The 13,528-nt window shown below is 38.9% G+C and overlaps 1 protein-coding gene across 1 annotated transcript; it reads right to left on the reverse strand.

Moving 5' to 3' along the window:
- Positions 1-134: 134 nt before the first annotated feature.
- trim2b (tripartite motif containing 2b) lies at positions 135-11,090 on the reverse strand. The gene is made up of 12 exons (XM_027006144.2): positions 10,928-11,090; positions 8,050-8,190; positions 7,454-7,599; positions 6,595-6,746; positions 6,155-6,335; positions 5,169-5,931; positions 4,195-4,295; positions 3,553-3,720; positions 2,897-3,065; positions 2,693-2,763; positions 2,095-2,235; positions 135-1,803 (listed from the first exon to the last, which is right to left on the reverse strand). Exons 3-12 carry the CDS (start codon positions 7,559-7,561, stop codon positions 1,651-1,653), a joined length of 2,007 nt encoding a protein of 668 aa, XP_026861945.1. The 5' UTR covers positions 7,562-7,599; positions 8,050-8,190; positions 10,928-11,090; the 3' UTR covers positions 135-1,650.
- Between the last annotated feature and the right edge of the window lie 2,438 nt (positions 11,091-13,528).

Here is a 13,528-nt window from a genome sequence, read left to right on the forward strand (position 1 = left end):
AATCCAAGCAGGCATATTGTTGGCTTTAAACTGTAAACAAGCATACCCTAATCAGGTGATGAAAGGAAATTAGTAATTTGGTTCAGTACATTTCTATTAAAGGATAAAATGAAAAATACAAATATCTTTTTTTTTTTGCACAGGACATCAATATTCAAGGGAAATCTTATTTTGTCTAATAAACAAGATTCTTCATTAGTACAAATGAAATAATCAGTACAAGAGTAAAGAGTTAAACATGAACAAAACTGGAAAGCAATATGAAAAATGTAACAGCAAGAATTTAGAATGACCATTATGATACCTTTATTGTTGATGTAATTATAAGTACTATTGCCATTGAAATGCATCATGAACGAATGGAGCGGTGTTTAATATTCTATCATAATTAGTGTATAAAACATGCCTCTAAGAATCCCCACCATATTGATCAGAATGATGGATGGGCAAGCACTATTAAACCTGACATTAAACTGAAAAACTTAAATACAACTGGCCAAAAAAGAAAATTGACATTCTACAGGAAATGAAACTAGTGCAAACTGACCACGTTTTCCACTTTACTTTGAAACATTATTTAAAATAAATACATAAATATATATTTTTTCCCTTTTAAATATTTTAAATAAAAATATAGGCCCAATATTTGCTAATTAAGAGCTAGCATAATCCTAGAAGGAGTCAAGACAATAGTGTGTTGTGTGGATTTACTTGTAGGCTGGTAAACCTCCAAAATTTGTTATGACAAATTACTATAAATTTTAGTTTTGCATTTTTCAAATCTCTTGTTTTATGTATTGTATTAGGAGATGGAATGTGGAGAGGGAACCTGCAACCCTAATGAAATCACTGAGAAAAGCATCAGACCGTAATCATATGATGCTTACCTGCATCAGTTACACTTCTGTGGTTTGTATGTATGAATCAACTGATAGACTACTTTCAGGACTTATTTGGATAGTGTCTGCGAAGTGGTCTTGGGATGAATGCTTTGAAGAACTTTGGAAAGTGTTAGAACAGGCTCTACTGAAAGGTGTGTTTTGTCACTTTTTAAGAAAACCTCAAATCTCCAAAAAGGAATTTTAAGGGAAAGAAAAAAAAGTACTTAAAATCTTTATTGAGATTTTATTCCAAGTAATTTTGTACCCTTTCTGTTTGTTCACTCTAACGGAATGATACCCGAAATGTGGAGGGCAGCGGATGTGTACAAATTGGATTAAAAAAACCTTATGGTAATGAAGTTACAAGATTTCCATATGGCAGCAGTTTATGTTGATCACGCACAGAGAGCAAGGCAGAACAGTGAAAGCAAGACATGCGTGACTCCCAAATATACCATAATGCTCTTTGTATGCTTTCACAGTCTTGGCTGCCCAAAACGCTATACCACAATGAAGTGGGTATTTGGCAAAGACTTCCAGAGGCTGCTAATTTCTTGATGAGAGATAGCCCGCCTAAATATTCTTTTGATAGTAGTCACAATAATGAAAGGTACTGTATCCAAGCCACAGAAGCCCATTCCAGCAAGAAGGAAGTGGTTAACATGGGGGGATGGGGGGCTAGGAGTATGGATACATTTGCAAATCAAGTGTAAGATCTAGACATGATATCCATGAAACATTGCCATGTGTCAGTAGTGTTACTCCCAAATCACTGAAGGTAGCGGTATACCTTGAAACAGTGATTCCCAGAGTCGGCCACCACAACATGGCCATCGGAAGTCAAGGCCAGACCTTGCGGCCCGTAAAGAGGATCCGCAGCCGTGTTGATGTAGGAGAGGAACGAGCCGCTGCCGTCAAACACCTGACACGACAGAGAGGGTTGGGTGAAAATGAAGCAAGACTTACACCGTCCACTTTCATCTAGAATCTTCCAGGTCAAACAAGTGAGCCCAGTACTTTAAAATCAGCAGTCTGTGTAACTGCTAATTTACCTTGTTGCTCAAGCATTTAACCAATAAAAAAAAAGATGCTCCCTCATGTGTTCCTAGTAAGGATTGAATTTCAGAAAAGGTCTTGTTTACTGTAGTCTGTGCTATCAAGATGAGAATCTACCTAAGATGACACTCTGTTGTCATTCCTGTAGGTTCCATACCTGTATGCGACTGTTTCCCCAGTCAGCTACAATGATGTTCCCGTTCACGTCCACCGCAACGCCTGTGGGAGCATTGAACTGGCCATTCCCCTCACCGTTTGAGCCAAACTTGAGCAGGAATTCCCCTTCAGCACTGAACACCTTAAAGGACAGAATTAAGGAAACCAGATGTCAAATCAGGACATAAAAAAGATGTGTCACAAATTATAGATGATATTAATATACATTTTAATATACATACAATAAATATGTCCTACACAGATGGTAATTTAGGAGTATCAGATAGAATATGAAAAGGTGACTGAATATGTTACTTAGTCTATATATAGTATATCTTTTCCAATAAGTGTTATTTGGTCAATGAATAATTTCTTACAAACAGGTTTTATAAACATTCAAAACTGTTTATGTACTTGTAAAGGGCCAGTGGTTAAGGTACTTGACTAGTAATCAGAAGATTATCAGTTCAATCCCCTGTTGGGCTTCTGAGCAAAGCCCTTAACCCTCAAGTTGTATTCACTTCTAACTGTAAGTCTCCTTGGATAAAAGTCTCAGCTAAATAATGTAAAGATAGCATCAAAGCATGCAACAACAGTACCTTGACTGAGTGATTATGGAAGTCTGTGACAATTATTTCATTATTGTTGTTCACTGCTGCAAAGTGAGGACCTGGGAAAATTAAGACATTGTATTGTATTTGTTGTCAAGTACTATTATTTGCCACAAATAATTAGAGCACATTCATGCTTACTACTCCTAAGATTTGCCATGCTTAGTCTTGTCAATTTGCGCCTGTCTTTACCTGCAAACTGTGTGTCCCCATTGCCTCTGCTGCCAAACTTTGTTACAAGTTTTCCACTGGGCTGGAAGATGAACACCATGCAAGCCTTGTTGTCCACGACAATAACGTGACCATTCTGATCTACGGATACACCTTTGGGACCCATTAGCCGTCCAGAGCCAAGTTTAGCCTACAATACAGAACAATATTACAAAACTGGGCCTAATGCAGAATAATGCACTGCTCAATTGTGAAAAAACACCCTTGTCACAAGGGTATGGGGATATGTTCTGGGTTCATGGTGTCATTTCCAGATGAAACAAGTATTTGAATGTAAATCAAAGACTAGTTGTGAAACAGTGGAAAAAGGTTGTTTTTTTTCAGTATGTAAACAGCTTTGAACAGTTAAAAATTGCTGTCAACTCATTTCACATTTGAAGCTTTTTCTTTGTATGCAGTTTCACAGAACAGCAGGGATATATTTATTTAGTTACAATGCTCATGATATTAGTGTGTAATCAAAAACAGAAGGATAAATGTATTTTTTGTGGTGCTAATCCTACAATACCAGTGGTCTGGGTTTGAAATTTACTTCAAATGCATAAATGACATTCTACCATAATTTAGCATGTATGCTAACCCATTTAAGATAAATTGCTGTTTTTATATGCACTCACCTTGTATTTGCCATCGCTTGTGAAGATGCTAACCCACTTATTGTCATAGTCAGCAATGATGATGTCACCATTTGGATGCACAGCTACCCCAGTGGGCCTCTGCAGTTGCCCTGGTGATCGGCCGCGTACTCCAAATCGACTCTGAAACTCTCCCTGGTTGGAGAAGATCTGGACATACGAATATATATATTTTTAATCATTATTCAGTTTTCATTTTGAAATGCCACAGTAACAGACTACTAAGCAAAACTTATAGTGAAGTTCAAGATTTGTAGACTTGTGCACATTGAGGCAGTAAGGAAGGGAGTATGGTCAGATGTGCTGTTCATTCAGATTCCAGGTATGATATGAAGGTAACAAAGGTAAATGAGTGGAGGGCCAGACTTCTATACATACAAAATGTACATCAATGACTTACTCTGAAACTTATGCAAGGAGTACTGAACAATTAATACCTTTGAAAATAAAAGCAGAATATAGATGCTGGAATGATTTGAAATCTTTATCTCTTAGGATAGGATGGGATGTCCTCTGGGGCAAAATTATTACCCCAAGACATTAAAATGTTTGGTGACAAAGAATAGCATTTTTACCCACAGATGTGAACTGTTTTGAAGAATGAAAAAAGCAAGTTTGAATCACCTGCACACACTGATTATTACTGTCTGCAATCAGGATACTCTCTGATGAGGCTGCTACACCCTGTAGATTGGTAAACTCCCCTTTATTTCTTCCTTTTGTTCCTATAGAACAAATAGATCACAGAATAATGAGCAACTAGACTATAAGCACCTCACATATTAATTGTTATCTTAAAATGTCTCTTAAAGCATGAGGCAGCTTTGTAAAGTTTGCTACATTGACATATATATTCAGTTTGACAACAGAGCTACTTATATATGTGGAAATGGGGTTCAGAAAGCATTACAGTAAAAGTGTGTGATTGTTTGGGATTCCACTGACCACAGTTACCATTATGGTTGTTCTACATCTGATCCTACCTGGCTAGGTTGGGTCAAACTCCAGTGATCTACGGAGTGTATGAACACTAAGGCTAAGAATTTTGCTCTTATTAATTTGGCATCAACTCATACCTCAAACCAGAAAGAAACTGCAGGGCCAATAACTTAAGGCAGTGTCTGAGAGAAGTGGCACTGTTAGTCCACAAAACATCTGTGTGACTATATACACTTCAGACAAGGGTCATGAAATTAGCAGCATGTAGGTTATGTAAAAGCAAAATAGAAAACACATTTTTTAAGCAGCAGTATGTCTCAACTGAGACTAAAGAAGATACTTGGCAAGATCAATGGTCAAGACCAAGACAAGTCTGAGTCAACAGAAAAATGTCTGGTCTGAGTCTGGACTTGAGTCTTACTGCCCTAAGGTATAGACAGATACAGCTGTAAAGGCTCCATCCCCTCCCCAAAGCACCACAGATACAACTTTTATTTGTCTGTGATTGGTGCATGTAATTTGATTGATTGTCCATCGGTTATATCATGTGTTGTATTCTGAATTTGCCTTGTATAATTGCAATGATAAATAAAGTTGTATTGTATGGTATCCCCCAGTTGCAAGGAAAAGGAGCCAAACATTTTGATGGTTGTACTTACCAATTCTAAAGATGAGGTCATCCTCAATGGGGTTTACCTTCTTTTTAGGGGTGCTGAACAAGCTTCCTCCTCTCCGCACCCCTTTCTGTCGGCTCCTGCTGCCGGGAGATTTGGCACTGCGCCTCCTTGCTCCCCCATCACTGGAACCTGTGGAAGCAGCGTTGGCTCCTGAGGTGGTTGGAGGAGAGTCGTCTGGGGAGCTGGTCACCTTTAATCTGAAGGGGCTTCCTTTTATGTGCTGGTCATACAGCCTCAGTACCAAACTGAAGTCCCCTTCCTTGTGCAAGGTGTACAGAAACTCATAAGTCCCATTCTTGTGGTCCAGGATCTCTCCATCTGCAACACTGCCATCTGGCGTGTAGACCTCCGCTGAGATGACGGCGTTGCCCGACTTGCACAGGCCTCCAGACTTGTCTCTGGTGGTTATGATGACGGAAGCCGGATGGCCCACAACACACTGTTCCAAGCCATCACCAGAAGCTTCAGTCTGGCTGGCCACAGCGTTGGTGGTGATGATGGCCCCCAAGTTGTGAATGGACTTGCGAAGTCCATCAACCTCTATCATGAGCTCAAGCTGGTCATTCTCCTCGGGCTGGAGTGGAAGGCCCTGGCTGGCCAGCTCCCTCAGTCTCTCTCCAATGTCTTTGTGGGTCTGAAGAATATGAGCCTCACTGGCTCCCTCCAGAGCCTCTCCTGTAAGATTGCTGTTCCTGCAAATGACGGCTTCTTCTTTCAGAAGTGTGTCCAGCTGAGCCTGCAGTACCTGTAGAGAATACACAAATTAGAGAGCCTCACAAATTAGTAGATGAAATGTATACCAAGACACACTTACACAAACACATGAATGAACATATCAACCGAACAAATTAAACATTCGGTTCCACTATGTCCTGGAATCTCATATCATATCAGAAATGTCCTGTGTTTTATGTCTATGTTCCATTATACTATGCTTAGCATAATGCACCTGTGAATAACACACACACCTTATGTTTGAGTCCATATGTAACCTCTAACTCCATGAGCAAGACGCTCTTGCGTGTGTCCAGCGTCTTGTGCAGTTCACTGAAGGAGGAGTGGATATCCTCCTCTATCAAGCTCTTCTGAGAGCTCAGCTGCTGCAGGATATCCCTCAGTGTCTTTTGCGCATCCCTTATCTGGGGCAGCCTGCTCATTAGTTGGTAATCAAAAAGCTCACTTCAGTTGAGCAGTAACCAAAGTAATAACCAAACAACCATTTATATGAGTTCTATGCATGAAGAAATTAGCCAAATTTTGGTCAGTTATTTATTAATGGTTACTGCTATCATTAATAGATTTAATAATGTAACTGTCATTGAATCCTTACAATATTGTTGTTACATTAATGAGGACTATCACCCAAAATGATATCACCCAAATGAAATGGCTACATCTGTAGACAGACCTGTTTTTAGCAGCATCCAGTCTTGCATGCAAAGCTGAGCGCTGGTCATCTACAGCTTTTGTCAGTCCGTCGGTGGAGTGGCCTGCATGCTCCCCCACAATACAGTCCTCACACACAGGACTCTCGCATGGCAAACAGTACAGTGTTGAAACCTATAAAAACAATAGTAAACATTAAAATGAGCTTCAACTTCTTACATATTAAAGCATGTTATTCTCTAATGACTGTGATGTGTTCAGTAACTACTTCGAAACTAATATGAACTGTATGTAGTTACAAGAGTGAGGAGTGACAGGCTTGGACTATAAGGGGTTAAACCCACTTGAAGTGTAAGGGGTTAAATTGTGGTTAAGGTTAATGTCTACAACATGAGCATATAAAATCATTTTCTACTAACCAAAGTGTGAAACAGTTTGAATTGAATCAAGACATCATAAATTCACTATGGCGTAAATTTACTGTTTTAAGTGTTTTTTGTCTTTTCTATCAAAATCTAGTATCAAAATGGATTTAAAAAAACAATACAAATGTGTCATGTAGTTATTAGTATTTTCTTTAATCTGTCTTTTGCTCAGAGATTCTTTTCAAAATGTTCTCAGACTTTTGGGGAAACTATTTTGTTTCTCTACCTGAATGCATGCCTTAGCTGAGTTCGGTCTATATTTCCAGAGGCATAAATATACTAATGTGAGAGAGAGACATTTTTTAATCAGCTAATTATTTGTGCCACATGTCAGTGTATATTTGTTTGTGTCTGCTTGTACTTTCTATATGTGTGAGGACATTTTGCTGGCCCATAAAAACATACATTGGGGGGTTTTACACGTGAATCTTTGTGTGTGTATGTGTGTGTTCCTACTTTTCCTTTGTGCTGAGAGCAAATTACTCCAGTTCCCTTCCCAGGCACAGCCTCCAGTACAGTACATTCCTCACTGCTGCTGTCAGGAGAACCTTGCTGCGCCTCCATGTGGTTGGAGGAGGAAACTGCACAGACTGCTATGGCAACTGCAGACAAAGAAGACAATTCTGAAATGAAGAGTAGAATGGAAGCTGCAGAAGCGACACTGTAGACAACCTCTAATACAGTGTTTTTCAATCCAGTCCTGAAGAGCTACTGCACGGTCCACATTTTTGCTCTAAACCAGCTCCCAATATTCCTGAAATAAGCACTGAGTGTTGTTAAGGGCTCTATATAAACAGAATAGGACCTGTATAAGAGCAAAAATGTGGACTTTCTGGTGAGTCCTGAGGATTGGGATGAGAAGCAGTGCTGTTATATATTATGCTTGATTGCAAGACAAAGAGAGTATCTGAGTCTTCTACTGTCAGTCAGTGTGAAAGTGTATCATATGACACAAAGCATGTAAGTGTTAGTTTGGAGTAAAATGAAATAAAGATGCAAAAAATTCAAATGATACACTGAACATATATGTTTGCATGATATATGTTTCTCACCTTTAAGATATGAATTGCAGAGTGTATGTTTGCACAAATGTTTGTAGCACAGGGAGACTAGGATGTGAATGTGAATTTAAAGTACTGAAGACAGAGAGCTGCAGAAACCAAGTAGAATCTTCCCTCATCTTACACTGGACCCTACAGAGAAGATGAAATAAATGGTCAGATAAAAGCATGCATACACACACACACACACACACACACACACACACACACACACACACACACACACACACACACACACACACACACACACACACACACACACACACAGACACACACCAAAAGTAAAATGTTTATATCTTTGCATGGTCCACCATCTTGAGCACCACTGTTGAGCACCACCTTTTCACTTTGATTGCTCTTTTGAAAAAGGCCATAATCCCTAACCTAGTGTCAAAACAGACACAGAGGGACATTATGTTGCAGACAGTGACAGCAGAGCTAGCTAAGTGTTTTTCTTTTTCATCCCCACAGTTCAGCATTCTGCTGATGCAGAAGCTCACACTTTCACTCTTCCCCCACAACGTACACCCTGCCCCACCATACACACACACATTATAAGATGAAAGTAACCTATTTTATGTGCAGAGTCTTGTCATTTGTTTCTTAAGCTCTGAAAAATAATCTGTTCTCATTTCTTTTCTCACATTGTCCAAAAAGCTTTACATTCAAATCAAATCTTGAGGAATCTTTCAGCAGATCTATGGATTCTGGGAAATTACTCAAAAGTGTACATTATCATGGAACATTAACAATAGAACCACATTTTCAAATATGCTGAAAAACTGCCCATTAGCCAGATAGTGAGTCATAAATCTCATCAATAATTTAACCACAACCAAAGCCCTATTTATCCCAAAAGTAGCCACCATGTGACACTGAACATGCAGACACACACACACAAAGAACCAATGGGGGCAAGGGGCATCGACAATTGACATCTACCATCCAATGACAGCACTGATAATGGTTGAGATCAAGTGATGTGTTCATTCTTTAAGATAAAGCAATTATATATTGTGAGCAAATATTATATATTGTGAGCAAACTGCGACACTGAACTTCAGCTCCTAGTTATCCCTCATGTTCTATCATCTTGGTAGACAGCTGAAATAGATATAGTGTCAGCGGTAAAGTAACTCCATGGATATTTTCAGCGACACCTTCGGATTTAATTTAATTCCACTATTATCTGTGTTAACGGTGCAGCATTATTCAGAACCAATGAGACCAACCCCCAAGTACCATTAGGCACTGTTGCATCATGCTTACACAGGTACAAAAACAACAAAACTGGAATCTTTGGTACTAGACATGTAGCCAATGGATGAAACACAGTTCCAGTTTTCTGGTGCCAGAGGTTTGTATAGTGGAAAAATACCCTTAGTAATAGATTTACTTCAAAGTCTAACCAGAGGTTATATGACACATTTATAGACTCAAATCTCTTTGCTATAAGCAAACCTAAATGCAGTTTACAGAGGAACTAGCTGAAGCTTTTCTATGCCTGATTTTTCAAAGCACGGGTGTATTAGGAGCATGGTTAAAGTATACAGCCACACGAAATATTGATTATTTTGTCTAACATTTAAGCCAGCCACAACCATCTTCAATAGATTAGATTCAGTTAGATTCAGTTTCATATCTGATGGTTTTAGCGCTGAACGCCTTAAACTGCCAAATAGTGCATTTTCTCTTTATCACATGGGACAAACAGATTTACCAATGTGCGTCTCCACAGTGTCGCATTACATTGAGGATGTTTGGTGTTACAATTAGAGCTTTCTTTTGCCCTTTCAAAGATAACAGAAATTTAAAGGAGACTTCTGCAGAGACTTCATATTGTATAGTATGTGATGCTGAATCTACCTCCCAAATCTCTACTGCCTGCTTTAGAATCCACCCATGCACATGATCACACGAGTGCTTGTGAGCAGTCTGTCAGCTTCCACTTTAGCATACAGGCTAGTGACAGTAGCATAAAAAGAAACATCTCTCTAGTGAGAGCACTGACAGTATTAAATAGCACCGGGGATCAGCAGTAATGAACGCACTGATTTAAAGGAAATTGGACATGGATTCATATAGTGATGAATATAAATAGTACATGTTTGTGAGGAGAGGTTTTGAAGAAAATTTAATCAAACAAAAGTACCTTCGCCCAGTTCAGTGCTTTCTAATCAAGCTAATGGCAGTAACTACAATTTAACAAGCCGAGAATAACTGCAGAGGCTTAAGTAAATCCAGACATGCTGCTTCATAAGATGATGACATTGGAAAAAATCTTATATCTTTATATATATATATATATATATATATATATATATATATATATATATATATATATATATATATATATATAGAAAATATATCCTGCCATTCCTGTCTGTCCCTGACATGTACATGGAAAAGCCACGCAGTTCTATTGAGAGGCACCAGTGAGCAATGAAACATTCATGTCAGACCACTGCAACATTTTAGACATAAATCCGATAAATGAATCAACATATTTTCAGTTCATTTAAGTCTAAATATATAACAGGAGGCTGCAGGTGTGCATCATGTGGCATTCCATGAAATACCTAATATAAGCTGGTAGCTGTCCAGGCAGAAATGCTAAACAGCAGCCAGGATATTTAATGTGGGGGCCTAGATGAGACCGCAGTATTAATCCCTTCAGCTTGACTGCGTGTGTGAGTATCCATCTCCTCTCCTCCACCTCCTCCCAATGCTCTTGCCCACCCCCAAGATTGCCTCCTGGGGGCAATATGGTGCGCGGATGTAGCGCAGGCTGCCACTGTATCCTTCTTCAGTTTTCTCTCATCTTTTCCTCCATGTACATGTGTGGGAGAAATAAATGGAACAGCCTTACCTTTTTTCCATAGCTTGTTTGGCTCAAAGGTGTCGATGGTGCAGAGGGTTGCTGCATGGACCTCAGACCGAGTCCCATATCCCTGACAGGAGGGGTGGAGGCCTGTTTCGCAGTTTGCGTCTCTGCTCCCACTCCCCTCCTCTCTACACCCCCCCTCCCCCAGATCCTTATGCACTACAGCGACAGAAGCGGATCACACAGTCAGCGACACCAACATGCCGGTGGAGGAGGAGCCCTTCCTCCAGGGTTGTGGCTAAGCAGCCAATCAGAGCACAGAAAGTCCAGGCTTATTGGTTCCTTCTGGAGTATGTATATGTGTGTGTATGTGTGTGTGTGTGTGTGTGTGTGTGTGTGTGTGTGTGTGTGTGTGTGTGTGTGTTTTGTGCTCTCTGTCTACCTTGCTTTCTCCCTCCTGTCTGACTCGCTTTCCTGCTCTATTTTCAGCTACAGGCTTGTTGGGGTAAATGACTCATATAGGATGAAAGAATAATATAGGAGGAGATGAGAGGATTTTGGTAGCATGATAAAACCCTTCACCCGTTCATCATGTCATCAAGTTTCTGTATAAATTAAAAACACTGAATTAAATTGTGTGTGATTGATACACATAAATGTCATTGGAGACATGGCAGAAAAATACAAACTGTCTACCGGTTGGTAGTGTCCAATAAGTGTTCTATAATTACATTAGACTAGTTGTTCAATATGGTTATATTGAACAACTAGTCTAATGTAATTATAGGACACTTGTTACTACTGTAGCATAAATTATGTTTTAGAGTGAACATTGTTCTGATTTTTTCTTCCTCTTGATACTATGGAGGTTTGTGAAAGCACAAATATAAAATACAAATTGGCCAAGGTCAAGCAAATTTGTCAATGATCACAGTGGCTGGATATGACTATACTATAAGACAAGACAAGACTTTATTGACTCTATCATGAGAAATTCGATTTCTAAAGCAAAACTGCCAGATACGCCCTGAGCATTACCTGAAAGAAAACTGCAGGAGCTTGCTGTTCTACATCATTCCACTGACTAGCTGCATGGGTTTAATCACAAACCTTTTTTATGTATTACAGAAAGTACTATGTTTATATATTGTACTGTGTTTATGTATTACAGAAAGTTCTATGAAATTTTATACAAAGACAGAAGTCTGAATCTACTGTAGAATAGCCCTCTTTACAGATTCTCTGTTCTTGTGAATCTTGTGTAGAGTGAGCTGGCCCACATGTGTGTGAACAGCCTGGTACCATCACTGCCCTCTGTCTCTGTCTATAACAACTGGAGGACAATGCACAAAGGAGTACTCAGTGGAAGACATAACAGCCCAATGAAGACGTGCCAAATAGTAATATGTCACAGGTTCGAACGATCAGCGCATTAAGAGAGAAAAGGCTGCATGGAGCCCATTCGATGATTTCATATTAAACACGCATGCATGCTGTGTGTTTAATATGAAATTAAACATGTCAAAAGGATGGATGGAAACAATGTATAACCAAACTGGGAACAGTGAACAGAAGTAAGGTACTACTAAAGCTACAAGACAATGATCCAAAGCATACCATAAATTCACCTCAGAACATCTAGATAGAAAAGAACAGCAAGATGTATTAGAGAAAATGACCTTTCCCTGAGTGTCACCAGTTTCACCAATCAGGGGGTGTGCTGAAACGCTCAGAGAGAAAAGAATGTCTGTCAAACAAGCACAAAATAAATTCTAAAGGCTCAGAATGCCATAGCAGCAGAAAATATCTGCTGAAACATCCTGACGCACCTCGGATATGTCAGGCTGTCAAAGCTAAAGGAACATATTTTGATGAGCATGAGTGATTTAAGTGCAAAGCAAAAATAACTGAGAATTTAAGAAACAAATTAAGCAAAAAAACATTAAAAACCAAGAATTGGTTAGTTGAAACCTTATTGCTCTGTGTTAATACACATATTACTGTCTTAAAAATGTATTTCCTTATTTTATTTTTTTTAATATTCATGTGTATTTTAACAAAACCTGTGTTTTGACCTGTAGTACACAAATGCCCTTCAGGTTTTGATTGTTAATCCTTCAGCGTAGAACAACAGGCAGCAATATTTTCTCTATGGGCATTAAAGGGATCAGAAACAAAATATGAAACATTGCAAACTGTTTGTTCATTTCCATACAATACTCAAGTATATGTTTCCAATGACTGTGAGTCTCAAGCTTTTGAATTAGTTAATTAGCTTCATTCACCTAATTTGTCAATGAGTACATTAGATTCATCATTCTGAACATTCAATATTGCAATATAATGAAATATTTTGCATATATTTTGCATGAACACAAATCCTTAGTCTGCTACATCACTCTGCACCATTCATTTAGCAATGTGTGACAAACGGGTGGTGAGGGAGCAGCCTTCTGATGATTAAGCATTTCTCCATGTTGATGGAAACCATGACAACACCATCCAACTGGTCTAACCAAGCAATTTGTGCGAAATATAATTCCTTTGTCACAGCCATCATGATATAACCATTATGAATATAAATGACTAAACAATTGTTTGTAACAACATAAACCTATCAAGAGATATTAAGAAAAGACAAATGTG

Source organism: Electrophorus electricus, chromosome 16 (assembly GCF_013358815.1).
Source record: "Electrophorus electricus isolate fEleEle1 chromosome 16, fEleEle1.pri, whole genome shotgun sequence".
NCBI classification, from domain to species: domain Eukaryota; kingdom Metazoa; phylum Chordata; class Actinopteri; order Gymnotiformes; family Gymnotidae; genus Electrophorus; species Electrophorus electricus.